The following is a 25,503-nucleotide window of genomic DNA, read 5'->3' on the forward strand; positions in this document are numbered from 1 at the left end:
GGCAGTATTATGCTAAGGGGGACTTCACCTGAGCCTGAGACATGAGGTAGTAATTGAAGATATCAAGATAACTGTGGACTACACAGACATTATTATGGACCACTTGGATCCTTTTGTCCTTGATGTCTTCCTCATTTGCGATGGCATCTTTCAGCAGGATAACAGCATTTCTCACAAGAACAGAATTGTGCTACAGTGGTTTGAGTAGTGTGATAGTGAACGCGTGTTGATGTCTTGGGCACCAAATTCATCTGATCTGAACCCGATGGAGCACATGTGGGTCACTGCAAGGTGCCATCTCTGCACCAATAAACCTTTGGCCCATTATTTACTGGAACTGTGCAATTTGTACATCAACATGCTTCATACCTCTGGATTCCTACCGAGGACTTGTCAAATCCATGCTTTGTAGAATTGCTGCTGCATTGCTTTCCACAAGTGAACCAGCATGCTGTTGAGCAGTTGGCATACTGTTTTGGCTCATCACTGTATGTGGAACCATTTGGTTCTATAACATGATCACCAAAAACTATTTTCCAACTAATTTAAGTATGGATGAAAGATATTATCATGTAGTTTATCTAGCAGATTTCATGAGTAATGTAATTTTGGCAACTAAGCTATCTCAATTTGAATTTCTGTAGCTTACTCACTGAGAATAATTTATCAAGCTGATGGAAGTATTATTTATTTATTTATTTCTTAATGAATCTGTAGACTGTTTTCATTGTATAGATGTGGTCAAGTTATATTCAGTTTCAACACACACAAACAATACAGACCTAGCAATATGTAAATTATTACTCTATGAAAAAAACCCTCTCAAAATTGTTAAGGCTTTCGTGACCACTTGTTGACAAACTGCCTATTGGCTTCTGTCTCGGGTTCGTCGGCCGACGTTCATCTAATGATTTTACTGACATTTCGCCAGCACGAGTGGCTGGAATTGTCAAAGCTTCATCCTCCATTGCCGGTGGTGAACTGGAGTCGAGCTTGCGGCCGCAGACTATATGTACCTGGCGCGCCAATGTCCGAGGGCTTCTCCGCGGTCACTTCCGGTGCGGTTCTCCTCTTGCTACCTGCGATGGTCGTTCGCTGCAGTACGGGAAGTCAGGATCCGTTTACCTTAAGGCTTTCCTCTTTCTTGTTGAAACTGTTTGCATATTTTTATATTTCTACAGCTTTTCTGAACTTCCACAGACTAAAATGCAGTACAATAAGTGGGGATGACTAGACCACAGTACATTGTTAATAGTGTGTCTGTGTTTACTGTCCTAGATATCTTCCTCATTAAGAATATGTTATTGCTTACTTTTGAGCATACTTTGTTGATGTGGTCCTCCCACATCAAATGCTTATCAATGACGACACCCAAGAATTTGTAACTCCTTATGTCTTTGATAACTGCATTACCCAGTTAAAGGGAAATATTTTCTGTCTCTGCAGTTTTATTCACCTGTACTTGCGTGTATGTTGACTTATCCTCATTTACAAACATGTTGTTTTCACTGCAATATTTGTAAGTGTCACTCATATTTGTAGAAGCACTTGATCCCAGCTCTTTCACCAAGTCACTTTTTACTTTGAGTAGAGTGTCATGTGCAAACGTTACCACATTGTTACCTACTGCTGACATCATATCATTTACATACAGAATGAAAAGATGGGGGCCCAAAACTGATCCCTAAGGTACATCAAACTTAACTGCCAGAAAATTATTGTGTACGTTTACAATAGTGCCACTCATTTTATGTTTTACTTCTACTCTCTGTTTTCCACAAATGATTTGATGATTTCAGCTGCCTTACCCCTGATACCATAATAGTTGAGCTTGTGAATTAGTTTGCAGTGACATACACAGTCAAATGCCTTTGAGAGGTCAAGGAAAATATCACAGACTTTTGTTTGTTGATCTAATGCTCCAATAACGTCGGCTTCAATGTTAGTTGTGGCTGTGGTGGTAGATCTAAATTTTCTAAAACTGTGCTGTGCCTCATTTAGTATGTTATTCTTCTCTATAAAATTTAATATTCTATCTTTCAAGACTGTTTCCAAGTCAGTCAGAGGTTTCACTAACCGTGGAGAACAGTACTTTGCTGCAGAGATAGGTGTCCCATCAAGATTTTTCATATTTTTGTAGGGTTTAGAGTGTGAGCTAAATCAGTTCATTTGGACAGCAAAATTATAGGATATTATTGAAGTATCAACAACAGTGCTTTCTCTGCTCTCTGCATTACTTATTATTAATAATGTGTTCACAAATATTTTACAATACTGTACAACACACAAAAAATCTACTCACCATGTAGTAACACATATAAAGGTATTAAAGTTTGCAAGATTTCGGAGCCAGTGGCTCCCTCTAGTGGCAGAAGGGTCGAAGGGGAAGGAAGAGTGGTGAAGGAAAAGGATTGGTGAGGTTTAGGAAAAGGAAAGACTTTCCTTCTCATCCTGCCCTGCAGGTCTCCCCTGACCCACGATTCTGTGCACTTTTCTGAACTTTTCTCTTTTTCCTAAACCTCACCAGTCCTTTTCCTTCAGCCCTCTCCCTTCCTCTTCAACCCTTATGCCAGAAGAAAGAGGCACTATCTCTGGAAGCTTGCAAACTTTAGTACCTTTATATTTGGGTTCTCCTGCTGCCATGTGGTGAGTAGATTTTTTATTTATCCCAGTTACATTATATTTTTAAAAAATTGATTATTTTTATCATGTACAACACGTATTTGTTATTTTCAGTTTAATTTGTTAGTCTTAATAAACATATATGTTGTGACTCGCCGATCATCCAAAGCGCCGCCGCGCAATTATGCGCGTCCTCTACGTGCGGCGCTGTCTGCCAGCCATGCAGCAGCTGCGCCACCTAAGCGGCCGGCCGAGCAGCGGCCGCTAGACTGGGACTCAGTGCTCATTCGAATGCTAACGTGTACACATGTCTTGCTTGTCAACTTACTCTGTGACTTATATGTGTTGTGTCGTTCTGAAATGTGTGTTAAACTTGATGTTATAACAGTATATACATTTCGTCATTTCACTTTCAGCTTTCGTCAAAATTTGTGCAAGTCATTGCTTCACTTTATCTGTGGTGAACCAGCAGAGCGTCAGTTACTGGCAAATTGTACTGACCAAGATTCAGGATGGGGAAGTGAACCTGATCAGTTACTGCTTGCCATGCAACATCAGGATGAAAGAGCAGAGGTACCTAACAAATTGTGATTTCATTATAAATAAGAATTGTGATGTAATAATAAGTTATGCTAAGTTAGAAGTTAATAGTTGATTAAATTTCTTTCCTTTGTTTCAGTTAAGGCTATCAGCACTGAGCAAAGTGATGGATATTCTAATTGTAAATGAAGAAAAGGAGGGTGATGATGATTTTTCATTCTTCCTGAGTTATGTAAGTACAAACTGTAAAGTATATGTATCCTCAACATGAAGGCTGATTTGAACACCACAGTGCTTTTCTAGGAACAAACCTATTGGAAACATTATTTCCTTCTCTTACTTTCCCCTGACCTCTTGTACATGGCCTATCCAACCAGCCGTAGGGGAACATAAAATGCAATATAGATTCTGAACCTAGGAGTAATTTGGTCATTATTCACATTAACAAATAATTGCCAAAGAAGATAGAAGTGATAATTGGCAGGTAAAATGCTATGAACAACCAAGCACTTAACCCCTGACCTTTGTATCTGTAGTCCTAGATTTGCCTACTTATGAGAGGTCCCCAGTGGTGGAATCAACTCTTTGAAACCACCTGTGTGGTGATGTAGTGCTTTACAGACTGGTTGCATGATGTAATGGATAGGGTAAGACCTTCGCATACAGAAGGTCATGAGTTTGAATCTAGTCAAGTGCTTCAAATTTATCTTATTTTTAAATTTTTCTAGAAGTGATTTTGATCATTATTTTTGTTCAATTAATTTGTGTAAATGTGACTCTTTTATTTCTATTCCTTTGTCACAATATTTTAATTATCATATCAACTTCTTCATTTGCTCTCATTTTTCTTTCTGTCATTCTTTTTCTGCCTGAAATCTTTATTCATACGATTTTAACTAATTTGATGTATTAATTTTGATTTAATTTCTTTCATTTTATCATGCTATCTTTTCGTCCATGCTATTGCATTCTGTCTTTACAAGCAGGGCAAACTGTTGTTTGACTGTTAGAACCTGCATGTACTTAATTGATGGAATCACACTACACAAAAACTCCTTCGAACAGTGTTAACATTAGCTTTATTGATCACAGCCGCTGGAAACAGCGAATAATACATGGACTGCTTGATCATTCCAAGCTTGCAGTTGAAAATAACTTAACATGCAGGGAACAAAACTATCTGCATTATCTTGTAACTATGCATGAACTGACTACCAGCATGGGAGATACAAAACTATAAAAATGCATAATCAAAGAATAACCAAAACAAAACACATGCGCGAAATGTTTGGCAGTGTGATTGTTTCTAAACAGATGCAACTGACACACATGATAGAACACTGTGTAACTGCATGATGTCACCACATCAGCCACCATGGTGGAAGCAGAGCGTTATTCCAAATAGTGTGCTGGAAAATGGGTGCACCATCCGGATCTTAAGGTATGTGTTGGTAGGTCTGCTGGCATCTGTGACGGTGGTGATGAGGCAGCTGTTGGGTGAGGCTGTAGTCTTGGAAGCTCTGATATTTCTGCTTCTTGGCAGACATAAGCTGGTCTGTCTGTAGAAACAGTAGTCTCCTTTCCAGCAATTGAAATGTCCACTGTCTTCTCTTCCCTTGTGACTATGAGGTAGGGTTCTGTATATGGCAGCTGCAATGAGAATCTGATGTCTTCCATGTGTAACATGACGTGTGAACAGGTTTTCAAGTCTTGACGCATGAAGCTGGTAGCTGCACCTTGTCTGTGAGGCTGTTGTGTGTGAATTTGGCCCACGTGCTCTCGCAGTTGGTGTAGGAATTCTGGTCGATCGTTCCTTGGTTGTGACAGAGCGTTTGTTTCCATGAATTTTCCTAGAAGCCTCAATGTCTCACCCTACACCAGTTCCTCCAAAGAAGTGTCTAGATCTGGTTTGGAAGTGTTTCTGAGGCTAAGTAGTACCTTGGGAAGAGCCTTGATACATTTGTTGTCATCACACATTAGTGCTGTCTTAATTGAGTGATGCCATCTGTTGATCATCCAATTACTGGCTGGTTAACAGCACGATATTTGTTGGTGAATTGTGCCACAAAACTTTGTGAGTTGTCTGAATAGATCGGATTCAAATTGCTGTCCTCTGACATATATCTTTAAATATGTCTGCTTGTGTCTGTATATGTGTGGATGGATATGTGTGTGTGTGCGAGTGTATACCCGTCCTTTTTCCCCCTAAGGTAAGTCTTTCCGCTCCCGGGATTGGAATGACTCCTTACCCTCTCCCTTAAAACCCACATCCTTTCGTCTTTCCCTCTCCTTCCCTCTTTCCTGATGAGGCAACAGTTTGTTGCAAAAGCTTGAATTTTGTGTGTATGTTTGTGCTTGTTTGTGTGTCTATCGACCTGGAAACATTCCACGTGGGAAAAATTATGTATAAAAAAAGATGAGGTGACTTACCGAACGAAAGCGCTGGCAGGTCGATAGACACACAAACAAACACAAACATACACACAAAATTCAAGCTTTCGCAACAAACTGTTGCCTCATCAGGAAAGAGGGAAGGAGAGGGGAAGACGAAAGGAAGTGGGTTTTAAGGGAGAGGGTAAGGAGTCATTCCAATCCCGGAGCGGAAAGACTTACCTTAGGGGGAAAAAAGGACAGGTATACACTCGCACACACGCACATATCTATCCACACATACAGACACAAGCAGACATATTTAAAGACAAAGAGTTTGGGCCCAAAGTCTTTGTCTTTAAATATGTCTGCTTGTGTCTGTATGTGTGGATAGCTATGTGCGTGTGTGCGAGTGTATACCTGTCCTTTTTTCCCCCTAAGGTAAGTCTTTCCGCTCCGGGGATTGGAATGACTCCTTACCCTCTCCCTTAAAACCCACTTCCTTTCGTCTTCCCCTCTCCTTCCCTCTTTCCTGATGAGGCAACAGTTTGTTGTGAAAGCTTGAATTTTGTGTGTTTGTTTGTGTGTCTATCGACCTGCTATATATATATATATAAAAAAACCAAGTATGAGGAAGGTAATAAAAACAATATACATGCACAGCGCAATTGTGAGGGTCATTCTGAAAGTTTGTCAGTGTCTATGTTCTAGTCCATAGTTGTTTCTGAGAAAGACATACAATGGGACAACTACGCACAACTTATTGCTTGAGGTTTCTAGCAACATGGATGAAATAGAACTTAAGATGTGACATAGCAGGTTCAGGAGGTTACAAAAGACTGATGTTGCACAGAGGATTGGGTAGGTCACTAGAAAGTGCTGATATCCTGACAACCAATATAGCAAATTCACAAACAGTAAAACTGTGCTCCATGAAACTTTAGGCAAAGTGCTGATGTCACTAACGTACTGCAGCAATATTTTGGCACACATTCTACTGGCCATCTTCCAATATCTACTAGTAAAGGTACACTGAGATCTCCAATTTCAAAATAAGCTGCTGCTTGCATAGATTAGACTAGATTAGATTCAGTTTTCATTCTACGGACCCAAAAATGAGATGATTCTCATTTCTGTGGAACTAATCAGAAAGTATAACATAAAACAATTGAATATAATACTCACTACCTTCATCATTTGTCAGAATATGTGAATACATTATAGTAAACTGGATCTGCTAATATTTACAGAATTAATACGCTATCGTAATGAAACATTGTTATGAATTTTTAATAAATTTGTCATCCGCAAAATAACTAATCTTGATTGTTGTGACCAAATGCTGTCAAAACTGAAATCCAACAAACACTTTTACTTAAGCTGTTCTAATAGTCCCTGTTAAGATATTCATCTATAGAGAAGGAGGAGTTACCTATCAAAAAGTCTTTAAAACTGTTTAAACTGTACTTTATCTGAACACCAGTTTTTAATGGTTGGTGACAATTTAATGAAAATATGTGTTCCTGAATAATGGACCTCTTTTCAGACCAAGGTAAATGATTTTAGGTCTTTCTGTAGATTGTTCTTATTCTTAGTATTGATACAATGTAATGAGCCATTGGTTGGAAATACACACATATTACTTGAAACAAATTTCATCAAGGAATAAATATTCTGAGAAGCAGTAGTTCGAATACCAAGTTCCTTGAACACGTTTCTACAAGATGTTCTCGAATTTACACCACAAACGATTCTTATTACATACTTTTGCACACTAAAAACTTTTGCTCAGTTTGATGTGTTACCCCAGAATATGATCCCGCTTGACATAATAGAATGAAAGTAAGCAAAGAATGCAAGTTTTTATATTCGTATCTCCTACATCTGATATCATTCTCACTGCAAATACAAACTTGTTTGGGTGCTTCAGCAATTCTGCCCTTCCCAACTGAATATATTATCAGGTTGTAATCATAGGAATTCAACACCGTCAATTTCTTCAATGTGTATGTCTTTATATATTGTACACACGCTGGAAGGAAATCTCTTACCGGTTCTGAGCTGCATATAGTTGGTCTTTTTGAAGTCTAATGACAGTGAATTAGCTTTAAACTATTTATTAATGTCAGTGAAATTTTGATTAGTGACCATTTCTAAATCTCTACTTGACTTGCTACTTATTGCAATTTTTGTATCATCTGCAAACAAAACAAATTTAGCATCTGGCAATGTAACAGACAAGAGATAATTAATGTACACAAGAAAAAGCAAAGGACCCTAGGTGGAACCTCGAGGAACACCGCATTTAATTAATTTCCAATCAGATGAAGACTGATTGCTTACTCCACAGGTATTTCGAACAACACCCTTTGTTTCCTGTTAGTTATGTAAGACTCGAACTATTTTGCAGCACTGCCAGTGACACTATAATAATTTAATTTACTCAAGAGAACACTGTGATTCACAAAGTCAAAGGCTTTTTATGCATCACAGAAAATGCCAGTAGCCTCTACTTCATTATCTAATGAATTAAGTACATTCTCACTATACCCATTTGTTATTCAACATGCACCAATAGAGCACAGAAGTGTCTCCTGCAAGTCTGTGTGCTGCTAAGCATGTCCTCAAACTTCATGCAGTAAAATCGCAAACTACACTGGCTGCATAGAGGATAAAGTTTTTCTATGACATGATTCCCAGCACTATCTAACTGGAAATCAACATCCTAATTAATAGAGGGTTCAGTCAGTCATATTTCCACCGGCTGATTGATAACAAGAGTTCCAAAAGTTTGAAATATGGGCCATAATTTTTCTTTTATTGTCTTTCATCAGACTAGGAAAATGCTGAAAAAGCTGAGTTGGTTGCACTCACGGTTCAAAAAGGAATGCGCAAATAAGCAACATGCAAAATTTTGTAGCACTAATTGTGTCTGTAAGAAGATCACTGTGTGAAGCATACACCAACTTCCTCCATCATACCTTAGTGATAGATCTTGCTGAAAACCTGAGAAAATTTTAGTTCTACATAAAATGCTACATGGGAGAAAGGCTTATATCCTGTCACTCTTTGACCAGTCTGGTGTGGCAACAGAAGACAGCAAAAGGAATGCTGAAGTTAAAAATTCTGTGTTTAAGAAATCATTCTCACAAGATTGATTTTAAGATGTCCTATAATTCTATACATTGCAAGAGCCTGCTCAGCTGTTTAAGGGAGTTTGCAGTGGCAGAGAAACTCATAAATCTGATAAAGATCTGTCTGAGTGAAACATGTGCAAAGGTGAAGATGGTAAATCGCTTCACTGAGGAATCTGAAATTGTGACAGCACTCAGGCAAAGAGATGGGTTGTCCCATATCCTGTTCAACTGTGCCCTCGAAAAGATCATACGTGAGACCTTCCAAGAGAACAAAGGGATGGAAATCGAAGGAAAGAGACTGGCATACTTAGCCTATGCAGACGACATCCGTTTACTCTATAGGTTTGAAGAAGAGTTGGAGCAAATGACCAGAGCACTAAAGGAGGCTGCCAGCAAAATTTGGGCTAAACATAAACGGAGCCAAGACACAGTACCTCGTTATGACGCGTGGTCAAAGTTAGACTTCTCGTCATCTACAATCACTGCAGGTGGGAGACCAGTCCTACAAGAGAGTGCATGAATTTAAATACCTAGGGGCACTTTTCACTGAGAACTCGTCATGTGAAGCACAGATGAATGCCAAAATACAAGCAGGAAACTTGTCTTACCACAGCCTAGCACAACTGCATCGGTCCAGATATCTCTCCAGACAATTCAAGATTCGACTACACAAAACTGTGATCCAGCCTGTTCTATATGGCTGTGAGACATGGAATATCTGGAAACAGGACTTCCATTAGCTCCTCATTTTTGAGAGAAAAGTGCTTTGGAAGGTCTTCGGTCTGGTTCTGGATGCGACACGGGGGAATGGAGGATCAGACACAACCAAGAGTTCCAGGAACTATACCAGCAGCACAATATCGCAGGAACTGTCAAAATCAAACGAATGCATTGCGCCGGCCATGTGGCCTGGATCGAAGATCACAGATGATCTCGGAAGCTCCTGGATTTCACACCTACAGAAATAAAGAGACTCCAGTGAGACACGTTGGAGGGATGGCCTCCATGAAGATTTAAACCAAGCATCAACAGATGTGGACAGACGGCAGATAGCAGCAATGGACAGAATACAATGGAGGAGGAAACTTGTAGCAGCATGCGGTTCACTGGGCCTGATCACGTAGAAGAAGAAAAAGAAGAAGAATATGATGAAGATGAAGAAGATCACAAGAAGATCATACAGATATTCCATTGTTTGACCATCGCACCCCTGGTGTACAGAAGCAACTGAAATAGTTGCAAACAAATAAGGTGCCAGGTTTGGATGGAATCCTAATTACGTCACAGGCATTACTCTTCGGCACTGGTCCCTTACTTACGTTGTATTTATCATGAATCTCTCACCCAGTGCAAAGTCCCAAGTGACTGGAAAAAAGCACAGGTGCCCCCTACATATGAGAAGGATAAAAGAATGGACCTGCATAATTACAGACTGATATACTTAACATCGGTTTGCTACAGAATTCTCCAACATATTATGAGTTCAAATATAATCAGTTTTCTTGTGACAGAAAAGCTTCAGTCCACAACACAGCATGGATTTAGAAAGCATCATTTAAGCCACACTCAGCTGTCTCTTTTCTCACACGATATCCTGCAAATCATGGATGGAGGACAACAGGTAGATTCCATATATCTAGGTTTTCAGAAAGTGTTTGACACAGTGTCCCACAGCAAACTGTTAACGAAAGTCCGAATGTATGGATTAGGTGCCCAGGTTTGTGAGTGATACGAAGTCTTCTTAAGTACTATAACACTGTATGATGTCTTCAACGGAGTGTGTTCATCAGAGACAATGGTAACAGGAGTGCTCCAGGAAAATGCAAAAGGACTGGTCTTATTATCTATGCACATAAACAAACTGATTGCCAGGGTGAGTTGCAGTTTTTAGCTGTCTGCTGGTGACATTGGGAAGTACAGGAAGGTGACACTGTTAAGTGACTGTAGGAGAATACAAGATGACTTGCACAGAATTTATGGTTGGTGTGATGAATAGTAGCTTGTTCTAAATGGAAAAAAATGTAAGTTAAGACAGGCTAGTAGGAAACACAATCCTGTAAAATTTGAATAGAGCATTAGTATAGTGTTGTTTGACACAGTAATGTCGATTAAATATCCAGGTGTAATGTTGCAAAGTGACATGAAATGGAAAGAGCATGAAAGAATGGTAGTAGCAAAGGCGAATGGTCACCTTTGGGTTATTGGGAGAATTTTAGGAAATTGTAGCTCGTTTACAAAGGAGACTGCATTTAGAACACCTGTGTGACCCATTCTTGAGTACTAAACATGTCTGGGATACCCACAGGTTGGATGAAAGGAAGACATTGAAGCAATTCAGAGGCATGCTGCTAGATTTGTTGCCAATAGGTTTGATCAACACGAGTGTTATGGAGATGCTTTGTGAAGTCAAATGGGTGTCCCCAGAGGGGAGGGAAGAATAGTAACAGGCAACAGATCTAGCAGCATGCCTCTGAATTGCTTCAGTGTCTTCCTTTCATCCAACATGTGGGTACTCCAGACACATGTTTAGTACTCAAGAATGGGTCACTCACACACACACACACACACACACACACACACACACACACAAAGATGCTGTAATTTACCAAACGAGAAAGCGATGGTATGTTGATAGACATGATAAAAAACACACAAATTTTAAGCTTTCGCAACCCAAGGTTGCTTCACCAGGAAAGAGGGAAGGAGAGGGAAAGACAAAAGGATGTGGGTTTTAAGGGTAAGGAGTCATTCCAATCGCAGGAGCGGAAAGACTTACCTTAGGGGGGAAAAAGGGACAGGTATACACTCGCGCGCGCGCGCGCTCGCGCACACACACACACACACACACACACACACACACATATATCCATCCCATCAATCGGGAAGGCAGTTTCCAATTAGATAATGCATGGAGTCCTGTTACAGAAAGACTTTGTACTCTACATAGTAGGGCAGGTCCTGCAATTTTACTATGCAAAAATGGAGAGCACTCACAGCAGTGCACAGACTTGCAACAGACCAACATGTGCTCTAGCAATGCCTGGACAGTAGCAAATGGGTACAAGATTTTAAACAGGAGAGCTCACAGTACTTTCATCAGTATGTAGCTGTAGATGGTGACACATCTCTGCCTCACAATACACTGGCAGATTGTTAGTAACATCTGGCGGTTTGTCCAGAGCTTTACAGAACAATCTTCATGTCGGGAAATTTTTAAATTTCTCAGTAAAATTGTGATTTGTGCATGAAGCTTGAGCCATATACTGTGATTCGTTTTTGTTCAATTTTAATTAATCCATTTGATGTACACAGAAAATTAATATGTCTTATAACACTACTACGTAACATGAAGTTGGTCAGAAGACAATGTAGTCAGCTACGAGAATGTAGCCGTACAGATGTACAGTTGAACCTCACTTAACAAACACCTCCCACACTGCACAATTTGCATAGCAAACAAAACAAATTGTAAAAAAAGACTTGCTTAACGAGCAATGTTTTGCATAATGAGTGACGATGATTTAGTGTGATGTCACGAGCCATTTGCGTGCAGCAGGAGAAATGTTCAACAATATGAAGACCTTTCATTGTCAGCAGCAGTGTATGAACAATGTCTTTAGTACGTACTGCAGTCTGGGTTTAGCGCTCTTTCTGCTACCATCTTAGTGTAGCTCGTGATCACACATTTTTTTCTAAACTTATGTTCACACAGTGTTTCTTTGTGTGCAAATTTTAATAACCTTCATAGAAATGTTCCCCAGGATAAAGCAAATGACCATAGGAGAAAGGAAATTATCTTAGAAATGAAACATAAAATCACTGAAAATCATTGTGAGTGTTGCTTATTTAGCATGATCATGTAATCGGTCACATCAACTATTTGCACTAACTGCAAGAACAAGGACAAGATTAAGGTAACAGGCACTTCAAAGGGAGTGATAAGAGAACCTAAGCAACGGTTTCATATTCTGGACGATGTCACTTTATACGGATAAATGGAAGGAATTGCAAGGTGACACTGTTAACAAGAACATCATTTATGAGAAGGCAAGAATGATTCTCGGCAACCTTGTAAAGAAGACACCAGGGTCATCAGCGGCCGAAGGAAGTCTAAGGGAAGCCGGAGGTGGTTCAAGAAGTTAAAAAGAAAAACTGGCATCCGCAGTGTGAAGCACTGTGAAGCAGCCAGCTCTTACACAAAGGCAGCTGACAACTTAATCAGCAACTTCAAGATGCTCGTAGATTTTGAGGGTTATCTGCTGAAATAGGTTTTTAATTGTGATGAGATGGGTCTATTGTGGAAACACATGCCAAAGCGTACCTTTATAACAGCAGAGGCGAATGCATTGCCGGGTCACAAGTAATGACAGACCATCTCACACTGCTATTCTGTGCCAATGCAGGTGGTGATTTGAATATCAACTGGCTGTTTGTTTACCATTCAGAAACTCCATGAGCCTTCAAGAAGTGTACAGTCCAGAAGAGCAGGTTAAATGTGATGCGGAAGTCCAACAACAAGGCTTGGGTGCCACACAAATTTTTTTTTTTCTTTTTTTGGATCAACAAAGCGTTTGGTCCTTCGGTGAAAAAATATTTTCTTGAGACGAATATGCCATTCCATTTTTGCTTGTTATGGACAACACTCCTGCCCATTCTCCAGGCCTACAAGACCATCTCCTTGAAGAATTTCAATTCATCGAGATCCAATTTCCCCCTACCAACACCAATTCATTACTCCAGCCTACAGAAAAGCAGATTATTTCCAACTTTAAGAAGTTCTATCCTAATGCAATCTTTCAGCATTGCTTTGAGTTTACTGAAGCTACTAATCTCACTCTCAGAGAGTTTTGGAAATATTACTTCAACATCATTGCCTGCATCAAGATGACTGAAAAGGCATGGGAAGGGGTTACTGCTAGAACTCTCACATCTGCTTGAAAGAAGCTTTGACTGGAGTACATTGTCGAATGTTACTCTGAGGCAGTGCCTGTGCAGTCTTTAGTCAACGAAAGTGCCTCTCTGGCCAACAGCATGGGACTGGAAGTGGATAATAATGATACTGATGAGCTTGTGAAAGATCACAACTAAGAAGTGAACAATAGTGAGCTTTAGGAGTTGCAGTGTGTTTCACAGCAGTAAGTTGTGGAGAGGAGTTCTTCTTCTTCTTCTTCAGAGGAGAAGGTGGTAACAGCAAAGCAGCAATCTTCTTGCACAATAAGAGAAATGATAACAGCATGGGAATCGGTTGCATTGTACACTGAAAATCATCACCCCAATAAAGCAGTGGACATGCGTGCTACAAATTTATTTGACGATAATGCTGTGTATCATTTTTGCCAAGTATTGAAGTATCGACAGAAACAAAGGACTATGCAAAGCTTCCTAGTAAAAAAGAATTAGTTGTGTATCATGAATAATAAAATACGTAATACTGTTTGTATAATTTTCTTCTAATAAATGGCAGATAAAACTTCTATTACTTTATCTGCATGGAACCCATTATCGTATTTAACATTAGTTTATTTGGGATAAATTGATTCACTTAAAGAGTGTTTTGCAATACGAGTATGACTCTGGAACGAATTATGCAAGGTATGTGAAATTTAAAGATCTGAAGGAGGATTCATCTGAAAACTACAAAAGACCTCAGTTTTGTTTATGACTCAAGTATTCAGTGAGTTGTTGTCTTTCGTTCATAAATTATTTATTTAAATGTCTGTATAAAGTAGTTCCTGGGGAGACCTCAAAGACAAAAATATAATGGTAGAGCTTCCAACACAAAGTTCTGAATGGAGAATTATGTAAAGTAACAATGAGAAATTTATTTATCCAAATATGTATGGAAATGGAATAAACATGAGATTACGAAATTTGTATTTTGATTTATAAGGCAAGACTAATGAGCATGAGGCTTCATGATTGCAGCCAAATGGCGTCAACATCTTACAATGAAAATTATCAATTTTTGACAGTATAATGTAACTGTACAGATAAAAGAAATCTACTCACCAAGTGGCAGCAGGAGAACACACACATAAAAAAAAAAGATTTTACTTATGGAAGCTTTCAGAGCTAGTGGCTGCTTCTTTTGGCAGAAAAATTGAAGGGAAAGAGGTGAAGGAAAAGGACTGAGAGGTTTAGAAAAAGGGGTAGAGTTCACAAAAGTCACTGAAAACCTCGGGTCAAGGGAGATTTAAATAGGGGATGGGAAAAAAGACCGATCTTTTGGGACTGCATCAGACAAGATTTGAAAGCTTGAGAGCTTGAAGGTGGAACACAGGGTTAATATGCAAGACAGAGGTTACCATCAAGCATGTATTAGTAAGGGTGAAAAGCTAAGTGCACTGTATGTAACAGAGGTGGGAGAGGGATGACGAGAAACAGACAGGTCATAAAATGAAAGGCCAGGTGGGTGGCAAGAACCGAGGACATGTTGTAGTGCTAGTTCCCAACTGTGGTGTTCTGAAAAATAAATGGAGCGAAGGAGTAGTTACTGTGAAGAAATGCTGAGATGGAAGAAACTGATGTAAATTAAGGCCAGGTGGGTGGCAAGAACTGAGGACATGTTGTAGTGCTAGTTCCCAACTGTGGAGTTCTGAAAAATAAATGGAGCTAGGAAAGGAGTAGTTACTGTGAAGAAATGATGAGATGGAAGAAACTGATGTAAATTAAGGCCAGGTTATCATTTAGGATGCATGGGCAGAATATTTATAAAAGCAACACACAATATCCTGTTGCAGAGAATACTCATGATAGTCATGACCTTGGTGCCTGTTTCACCACATGTGCCACCTGGTTTCTTCCCCCAGACATCAGTTACTAAGAACTCCGGACATGGGAACTTGCACTACAACATGCCCTTGGTTCTCGCCACCCACCTGGCCTCCAATTACATTAGTTTCTTCCATCTAAGCATTTCTTCACACTGACTACTCCTTTCTTCGATCCATTTTAGTTTTCTACATCTTTCATTTTATGACCTGTCTACTTTTCGCCGCCCCCCTCCCACCTTTATCATATACAATGCACTTAGCTTTTCGCTCGTATTATCTCATGCACAATGTTTTAGCAGTAATCTCTTCCTTGCATAGTAACCCTGTCTTCCACCTTTAAGCTCTCAGCCTTTCCCCAAGACTCATCTGGTGCAGTCCCCAATAATCAGTCTTTCCTCCCCATCGCATCCTTTGACATGAGGTTTTGGGTGACTTTTCCAAACTCCACCCCTTTTCCTAAGCCTCTCAGTCCTTTTCCTTCACCCCTGTTCCTTCCCCTTCAGCCCTTCTGCCAGAAGGAGCCACTGGCTCTGAAAGTTTGCAGAAGCAAAACCTCTTTTCTTATGAGTGTGTGCCATTGCATAGGGAGTAGGTTTTTTATCTACCCAATTACACTACAACATCTTGCAATGATATTACGGCTTACAATCGTACAGCTATCTTCACGTAAGTGTTTTGCAGTGGTGATTCATAGTGGACATTGCTAACTTTATAGTACAAATTGGCATGGAGGTGCATGCGCATGGGTTACTGCTGCAAGAGTGTTCTCTCTTGAGTTTAGTGCCCTCTTTGAATATTGCTTCATCTGTGGTGCAGGCACAAGTGTAATGATGATATTGCAAGTGCCCTCTCTGTTGAGATGAGGGCCCATGAAGTTAAAATTTGTGTGTCAACAAATAAAATTAATTGTTGCCATTTCTGTCTTTAGATGTAAAATGTTTTCTTTCTGAAGATATTAAGGAATCAGGTCACAAACTTTACTCAGTTGAAAGATGAAACATAGCAGCTGGTATCTGGCAGAGGAGCTGGGATCAACATAAAACTCTGGCCAAGAAAGCGCTCACGTAGGTTTTAAGTTTCAGATGCATTCCAACAAACCAAAAGAAAATACAATATCATGAAAAGGAAAGTTGCTACTCACCATATAGCAAAGATGTTGAGTCGCAGGTAGGCACAACAAAAGGACTGTCACAAATAAAGCTTTCAGCCCATAAGGCCTTCATCAAAAATAGACCACACACACACACACAAATAACTGTAGTATACCATCTAAAAACTGATCCCAACCTTATAATCCTACCTGCAGACAAAGCCTCCACCACTGTTGTTTTGTACCACAAGGATTACCTGGGAGAAGGACTCCCCTAGCTGTCAGATACTTCCACCTACAAACCTTGCCACAGTCACCCCATTCCAGAAAACCAGCAGGACCTCCAGTCACTACTCAAATCCTTAGGCCCATCCTAGAATCCATCCCTGGAGTCCACCTCTCTGCTCACTCCTACCACTCTCCACACTCCTACATTCTACATGCTTCCTAAAATATATAAACCCAACCACACAGGACACCCCACTGGGGCCAGTTACTGTGACCCCACTGAAAAACTCTCTGCTCTCGTAGACCAACACCATCAACCTATTACCTGGAACCTATCATCCTATATAAAAGATACCAACCATTTCCTCTACCAACTCTCCACAGCACCGTCCCTTTAACATACGGTGCCCTGCTCGCCACTATTGATCCCACCTCCCTTTACACTAACATCCCTAATACCCACGGCATTACTGATATTTAACACTACCTTCAACGCCTGATGGGTTCCAAACCGTCAACCTCCTTCCTTGTCCTAACCCACAAATACTTCTCCTTTGGAGGCACTACCTACAAACAAATACGAGGTATAGCTGTGGGCACCCGCATGACACCATCCTATGCCAACCTATTCATGAGCCATCTAGAGGAATCCTTCCTATACACCCAGAATCCTAAACCCCTCATATGGTTCAGATTCACTGATGACATCTTTGCGATCTGCATCGAGGGGGAGGACACCCTATCCACATTCCTCCAGAACCTCAGCAATTTCTCACCCAGTTGCTTCACCTGGTCCTACTCAACCCAACAAGCCACATTCCTAGACGTTTACCTTCACCTCAAGGATGGCTACATCACTACCTTTGTCCATATCAAACCTACTAACCATCAGCAATACCACCACTTCGACAGCTGCCATCCATTCCATACTAAGAAGTCCCTTCCATACATCCTAGCCACTCATGGTTGTTACATCTGCAATGACGAGCGGTCCCTCTCGAAATATACTGAGGGTCTCACTGAAGCCTTCACAAACAATAATTATCCTCCCAATCTGGTACAAAACAAATCTCCTGTGGCTTATCTTTCTGGTCTCCCACCACCTCCCAAAGTCCCACTGTCTGGCCACAAAAGAGCATTCCCTTGTAACTCACTACCATCCAGGACTGGTGGAACTGAATTACATTCTCTGCCAGGGTTTCGACTACCTCTCGTCATGCCCTGAAATGAGAAACAACGTGCCCACTATCCTTCTCACACCTCCCATAGTGGTATTCTGTCATCCACCAAAATGACACAATACACTCATCCATCCCTACACAACCCCTGCTCCCAATCCCATATATCATGGTTCATACCTCTGTAGTAGACCTAGATGCCAAACCTGTCCCATACAACCTCCAACCACCACCTACTACAGCCCGGTCACAAACATCACCTACCCCATCAAAAGCAGGGCTACCTGTGAAACCAATCATGTAATCTACAAGCTAAGGCGCAACCACTTTGCTGCATTCTATGTGGGCATCACTAGCAACAAGCTGTCGGTCCACATGAATGGCTATCGACAAACTGTGGCCAAGAAAAATTGGATCAACCAGTTACTGAGCATGCTGCGAACATGACTTCCTTCATTTCAATGACTGCTTCACAGCCTGTGCCATATGGATCCTTCCCACCAACACCAGCTTTTCTGAATTGCATAGGTGGGAACTTTCCCTACAATATATCCTACACTCCCATAAGGAGTTTGAAGGATATATCCCATAAGGAGTTTGAAGGAGTTTTTGTGTAATGTGGTTCTGTCAATTAAGTACACTCAGGTTCTAATGATCGAACAACAGTATTCCCAGCTTGTAACAACAAAGTGGTGATCCCAACATGATATTCCTGCGTAGTATCAATGGATTAATGACCATTTACAGGAGAGATTTGCAAAATGACTTATGTGAACCCCACTGTGTCACGATTGGCAGGTCGATAGACACACAAACATACACACAAAATTCTAGCTTTCGCAACCAACGGTTTGCTTCGTCAGGAAAGAGAGAAGGAGAGGGAAAGATGAAAGGATGTGGGTTTTAAGGGAGAGGGTAAGGAGTCATTCCAATCCCGGGAGCGGAAAGACTTACCTTAGGGGGAAAAAAGGACGGGTATACACTCGCGCGCGCACACACACACACATATTCATCCGCACATACACAGACACAAGCAGACATTTGTAAAGGCAAAGAGTTTGGGCAGAGATGTCAGTCGAGGCGGAAGTAAAGGGGCAAAGATGTTGTTGAAAGACAGGTGAGGTATGAGTGGCAGCAACTTGAAATTAGCGGAGGTGGAAGCATGGCGGATAACGAGAAGAGAGGATATACTGAAGGGCAAGTTCCCATCTCCAGAGTTTCGACAGGTTGGTGTTAGTGGAAAGTATCCAGATAACTCGGACGGTGTAACACTGTGCCAAGATGTGCTGGCCGTGCACCAAGGCATGTTTAGCCACAGGGTGATCCTCATTACCAACAAACACTGTCTGCCTGTGTCCATTCATGCGAATGGATAGTTTGTTGCTGGTCATTCCCACATAGAAAGCTTCACAGTGTAGGCAGGTTAGTTGGTAAATCACGTGGGTGCTTTCACACGTGGCTCTGCCTTTGATCATGTATAGCTTCCGGGTTACAGGACTGGAGTAGGTGGTGGTGGGAGGGTGCATGGGACAGGTTTTACAGCGGGGGCAGTTACAAGGGTAGGAGCCAGAGGGTAGGGAAGGTGGTTTGGGGATTTCATAGGGATGAACTAAGAGGTTACTACGAAGGTTAGGTGGACGGCGGAAAGACACTCTTGGTGGAGTGGGGAGGATTTCATGAAGGATGGATCTCATTTGAGGGCAGGATTTGAGGAAGTCGTATCCCTGCTGGAGAGCCACATTCAGAGTCTGATCCAGTCCCGGAAAGTATCCTGCCACAAGTGGGGCACTTTTGTGGTTCTTCTGTGGGTGGTTCTGGGTTTGAGGGGGATGAGATTTTAGTAGTTATTGAGATATGCAGTTTTCCCTTGGCATTACTTTTATTCCCATGTTTAAATAGGTATGGTGCAAGTGCACAGATTAGAGAGATGGAGTGGTACAATATCTTGGCAACAGTCCACTTTGTCATTATCAAGTATAATGATGTGCTGATGTGAGAAACATATTTAATAGAGTATCAGAGAATGGTGGCTAACTGCTGACATTTAAAATCAAGGTATGTGACACAAATAAGATGAACTACAAAACTACAAACATAATAAATAGAAAAGTGATGAAGAATTCAAGAAGTGTTTGTGAAACACGAAATGGAAAGATGTACACATCATCATTGGTGTCAGTAAAAATTACACTCATGTTCAGAAAAAAAAAAAAAAAAAAAAAAAGCAGAACAGCTTGTATGACTGGAGATACGATGTTCATATTCAAAGCACATGTACATTAATATGTTCTACAGAAATGATTAGCATTTGAACTATGTTGGCCCATGGGTTGCAGGTCAACATCAATATCATGATGCAAAATGTGACTCTGGCTCTCGTTGTTGCTATAAATCGGAGGTAAAGTATCAGTGTGACTTGAGCAGACCTGCAGGATGCCTTGTAGATGAATGCACGAACCATATCATCAAATCAGTGAGTTTGAAAGAAGGCGCATTATTGGCTTGGGAGAATGTGTGCATCAATCCAGGAAATAGCTGCCCAAGTAGGACGAAGTGTTTCGGCAGTGCAACTGGTATGTGCAGAATGGTTCACAGAAGACCATGGAACCACCCCCCACCCCGACCCCACCACAATATTCAGATTTGTGGGGCATTTGGATGTCACAGTGGCCTACGAATGTGGAGGCAGACATACTCGTAATGGAGGATTCCGTCAACCACATATGATAATCACAAGGGGGAACCACTTATTGCGCACAAAACACATTGTAACCCCTTCACATCTGTGCCTGCCATCTGAGAACAAGTAATGAACTCGCTGAAACATTGTGTTTCATCCCCCAACACTGGTTAGAGACAAGCGGCGGCTGGCCTATGGAATTGTTGTCCCACGCCCAGGCTGCCATTAACATGTGGACATGACTGTCATTGCATTGTGTTAGCACATTACCCAAGATGACCATTGTTGGAGAGTAGGTAGTGGTGAAGGGAAATCCGAGAGTACAGCGGTACGTCACAGATATGCTGCATCATCATACTACATGTTACTGCTCATGCGACAATATCATGACCATTTGCATGAATGGTGCACCCCAAGGTTCTAGTTTGAGTCCTCTGTTGTTTCTGATATGCATAAATGATCTCTCACTTCGAGTTTTCCAGATTATGTGAATATAGGGCAAAAGTGTAGTATCTGTCCACTTCCTCAAAAGACAGTTAGCGAAATATTCAAAAATGTTAACAGGTGGTTGAAACCAAATAGATTATCCTTGAATTTTGAGAAGACTCAGTACATACAGCTCAATGGTTTCCATAGTCTCAACAAGCTATGCAAATAGTTTTCTCAGGCAATGAGATACGAGCAATAGAAACTGATAAATTGTTTGGACTAGAGATAGGCCTAGAATTAATGAAGTGCCTTAGTTCTACTACACTAGCAGAACACATGATTACTTGTATAGAAGTTTTAAAAATGAAGAAAGTTTTCAAGAAAACACAAGCACAAAAAGAAGTCAGACACATGAGTACATGTGTAGTCAAACAACAAGCGAGACCATGTTAAATCTCATGTAAATAATGTGTCAGAATTGAAGACCAAATCTAAGAACTTTCTGGTGGGCTACTTCTGCTACTCCATTGAAGAGTAACTTCAGAGAACCTCTTAAAATTAATGTTTTTAGGTTATTTTATAATTAGTATTATCACTGTGAATAAAATAATCTTTTGTATTGTTATGTAATTTCATTACATTACGCTGAAATGAAAGACAATGTACATCTTCGACTTCTCTTCACGTCCCAGACACGCACAGACAACAGCGTGCCTATCTCCCTCCCTCCCTCCCTCCCTCCCTCTCTCTCTCTCTCTCTCTCTCTCTCTCTCTCTCTCTCTCTCTCTCTCTCTCTCTCTCTGTAAGACACTTCTTTTTTTCCTTTGTGAAACATGTAGATTCTTTGTCTATATATTGGCAGCAAATATTATGAACAAATCTTAGTCTTCAGTTTGTGATGTGAATGTTTGATGTTAGTGTTTTGTCTGGACCCTTTCCAACAAATAATGGTCATACACCATATTGCATAATGGCAGTAAATTGTAAGCTGTTGTTGTATTATTAGTTGTGTAAGTCATGTAACTTAATATTGAATATTAGAGCACGTCAACAATGATTTCTTACAGATACGTCAACAGTTGCTTATTGGATGCTTTGGTTTGAATATTCTTTCTGAAAAGCAACCTCGTAACATTCGACATCATTATTTGGGTGGAATAAGGGCAGCAACAAAAGAGCTTCAGTTACTGATTCAGAAGACAGCCCATCATATCTACTCATTGTTAATATCATTTCTTCAGCGGTCACAGCCAGTTTTAAGTGAGTATTTATCTTTGTTGACATAATTAGTTTAATATGAAGAATTCTTAATTTGCTCCATGGAACTTGCATTATGTTGCAGATTGCATACCTCAACAATACAGGTGCCTGTATTGTAGGTGTAACCATATCAGAAGGGTGTCTATGGAGAGACCAAATTAAAACATGAGTCTTTGAGAGTGGCGGCAGTATTTTGAATAGCTGCAGGGCAACAGTCTAGATGATTTCCTGATCTAGCCTTGTAACAGTAGTCAACAGGACCATGTTATGTGTGACAACTGAAATCAAGGAAACTGCAGGCATTATTTTCCCGAGAGCATGCGACACCAGTGCATGGCATCCTCTTATGTACATGGTGTACAACTTTGCTTCTGCCGTTTTTTCCCCAAAATTTGAGGCTTTAATAAAACAAATTGGTGATACATGTATCATTCAAAGTATTTTCCATGACTGGCCACTACTTTCTTCCATCTTTTGGGCAGTGTATGACTCCTGCGTCAAAAAGCTACTCATCTTTTGAAGCGATCCACGAATAAATTAATTTGTGACTTCTTCATGAGATCGGAAATGTTGGTCAGCCATGCCACGCGTCATTGATCTGAACAGGTGATAGTCAGAGGGAGCAATGTCTGGAGAATACAGCAGGGGGGGTAGGGCTTCCCATTTTAATGTTTCCAAGTACGTTTTGACCTCTTTTGCAACATGGGGTCGAGCGTTGTCGTGCTGCAAAATCTCTCTCTCTCTCTCTCTCTCTCTCTCTCTCTCTCTCTCTCTCTCTCTCTCTCTCTCTCTCACGCTCTCGCTGTATTGTGGCCATTTTTCTTTCAATGCTCTGCTCAAATGCATTAATTGTGTTCGATAACGAGCACTTGTGATTGTTTCACTTGGTTTTAACACCTCATAGTACATGACGCCGAGCTGGTCCCACCAAATGCGGAGCATGATCTTGGAGTGGTGAATATTCAGTTTGGCCATCGACATGGAACCATGGCTGGGATATCCCCATGATTTTTTGCGTTTAGGGTTATTGTAATGAACCCATTTTTCATCTCTGGTCACAATGCAATGCAGAAATCTCTTCCGTTTTTGCCTCTGAAGCAACTGTTCACAAACACACAAACGCCATTCAACGTCTCTTGGTTTCAGCTCACATGGGAGCCACATTCCCTCTTTCTGAGTCATGCCCATAGCCTTGAGACGTTTTGAAATGGCTTGCTATGTCACCCCCACTAATCATGCCAATTCTTCTTGAGTGTGACGTGAGTCTTCACTCAGCAAAGTCTCCAATTCTGCATTTTCAAAAACATTCTCTCTTCCACCACTATGCCAGTCTACGACGTTAAAATCACCATTCTTGAAGCATTGAAACCACTCACAACACGTTCTTTCACTAATAGCATCCTTACCATACGTACTTGAGAGCATTCGATGAGACTCAGCTGCTGTTTTCTTCATATTGAAACAAAACAGTAACACCTCCGGAAAATGACAAGAATTAGGCTCATAAACTGACATTTTCAATCAGGAACAACTTTATGATGCAGACTGAAATTGACTAATGTTTGGATGAGGTTATGTTGACCGAGGTCCAAGCTAACTGCCTGACATCTGCAATCTGTTTCTTTCGACCGCTACTTACCGTTGTCGCCGCCTATCGGCTAACGGCAGAAGCAGAGTTGTACATCTTTTACAATATTCTGGAGGCAAAATAATCCCCCTTTTGGACTTCTGAGCAGGGACATAATTAGACAAATATGTCATCAGTAAAAAGTAACTCTGCAATACTACTGTTGAGGTTACTTATTTGCATGTTCGATGGACTCATAATTGTGACTTCTCGCTATGATGTGTGGAATGAGTGTTTTATAATTGTAGTACATCTTCTGGCAAAAAATTTGGCAACATGCTGACCACTTACTTGATTTCTTAAGTTGTGTTTCTTCTATGATGATTTGTACTTAACTATATTGATCCCTTGATCATTTAGGGAAGTTAGTTCATGTAGAAATGGGTAGGTTGAACTTAGGCATGGTGTGAGTTAGTGAAGTTCAGTGATAGGTAGAAGTTAGTGTCTATTCAGTCAGGAATAGGGTTATCATCACAAAACCGTATAGGATAATGCAGCAGTAGGTATAATTATGAACAAGCAGTAGGAGTGCAACTGAAACAAAATTAAAAGCAGAGGGAATGGATTGTCATAGTCAAGACAGTAGTCAAGACAGATATGCCACAGCAGTACAAGAATATTTGTCTACTACCTTTTCAGATGACAAAGAAATTAAACGAACATTTAATGAGATGGAAGAGATTATTAAGTTTGTGAAGGGAAACAAAAATTTTATTGTGATGGGGAACTGGAACCCTGTAATAAAAAATGAAGGGAAGGGAAAAATAATTGGAGAAAACATAGACTGGGGGGAAAGAAATGAAAGGGGGAGCCTTCTGGCAGGATTTAGTGCAGATCACAATTTAATCATTGCTAGCACTTGATTTAACTGCTCACTGTTTCAGTTCAGAACACACTTGCATTCACCAGTGCTCTGTTCCAAGGGCGTGAGTGGGATTTTTTTGGGGGGGGGGGGGGATGGGTGTATGGTGACTGAATTTATGTTTGATTTACAGACATGCATTTTTGAAGTTTACTCAAAAGATCTTTCAGAACACCATACACACTGGTTGTTTCAGAACACCATACACACTGGGGCCCCACAGCTCTTTTGTGGGTATAAGTGTGCTGTGCACAGATTCCTAAGCTATTGCAGTCTTTCTTCTCTCCCCAGCTCCATTCCCTTCCTCATACCCACTCCTCCACATCCTAACTCCTCCCCCTCTTTCTCCCTTGGAGTTTCCCTTTATGACACGTCAGCTATTCTCTCAGGTCCACTATTCCTATTTGGTCTTGTGTCTTATGTTTCCACTATCCCTTTTTTTCGGCTCATTCTGTTCCCCCTTGGGTTTTGACATCCATTTCTAAATTGTTCCCATAGTGTGAGCCATTTGGGGAAGAACTTCCTCCCTAGCATCTCCAATATGGGTTTCTCACCACCTTCCTCCTTCCCCCCTTCCTTTCCCTCCATGGCCCCTCCACCTTGCCCCTCTCCTCTCCTCCCCCCCCCCCCCCCCCTTCGCCACTCCCTTTACTAGATCACCAACACAACATGTGCACCCACATCCATGTGGTGGGCTCACATTTGGG

The 25,503-nt window shown here is 40.9% G+C and overlaps 1 protein-coding gene across 1 annotated transcript in view; it reads left to right on the forward strand.

Annotated features, from left to right (window-relative positions):
• The window catches only part of LOC126413339 (probable E3 ubiquitin-protein ligase HERC1), a 722,413-nt gene that overhangs the window by 232,103 nt on the left and 464,807 nt on the right, over positions 1–25,503 (forward strand). Inside the window, exons 21-23 of the mRNA XM_050083249.1 lie at positions 3,039–3,195; positions 3,302–3,394; positions 22,115–22,307. Coding sequence (XP_049939206.1) covers positions 3,039–3,195; positions 3,302–3,394; positions 22,115–22,307 — 443 coding nt within the window. The remainder of the gene's footprint in view (positions 1–3,038; positions 3,196–3,301; positions 3,395–22,114; positions 22,308–25,503) is intronic.

Source organism: Schistocerca serialis, chromosome 7 (genome assembly GCF_023864345.2).
Source record: "Schistocerca serialis cubense isolate TAMUIC-IGC-003099 chromosome 7, iqSchSeri2.2, whole genome shotgun sequence".
In the NCBI taxonomy this organism is placed as follows: Eukaryota; Metazoa; Arthropoda; class Insecta; order Orthoptera; family Acrididae; genus Schistocerca; species Schistocerca serialis.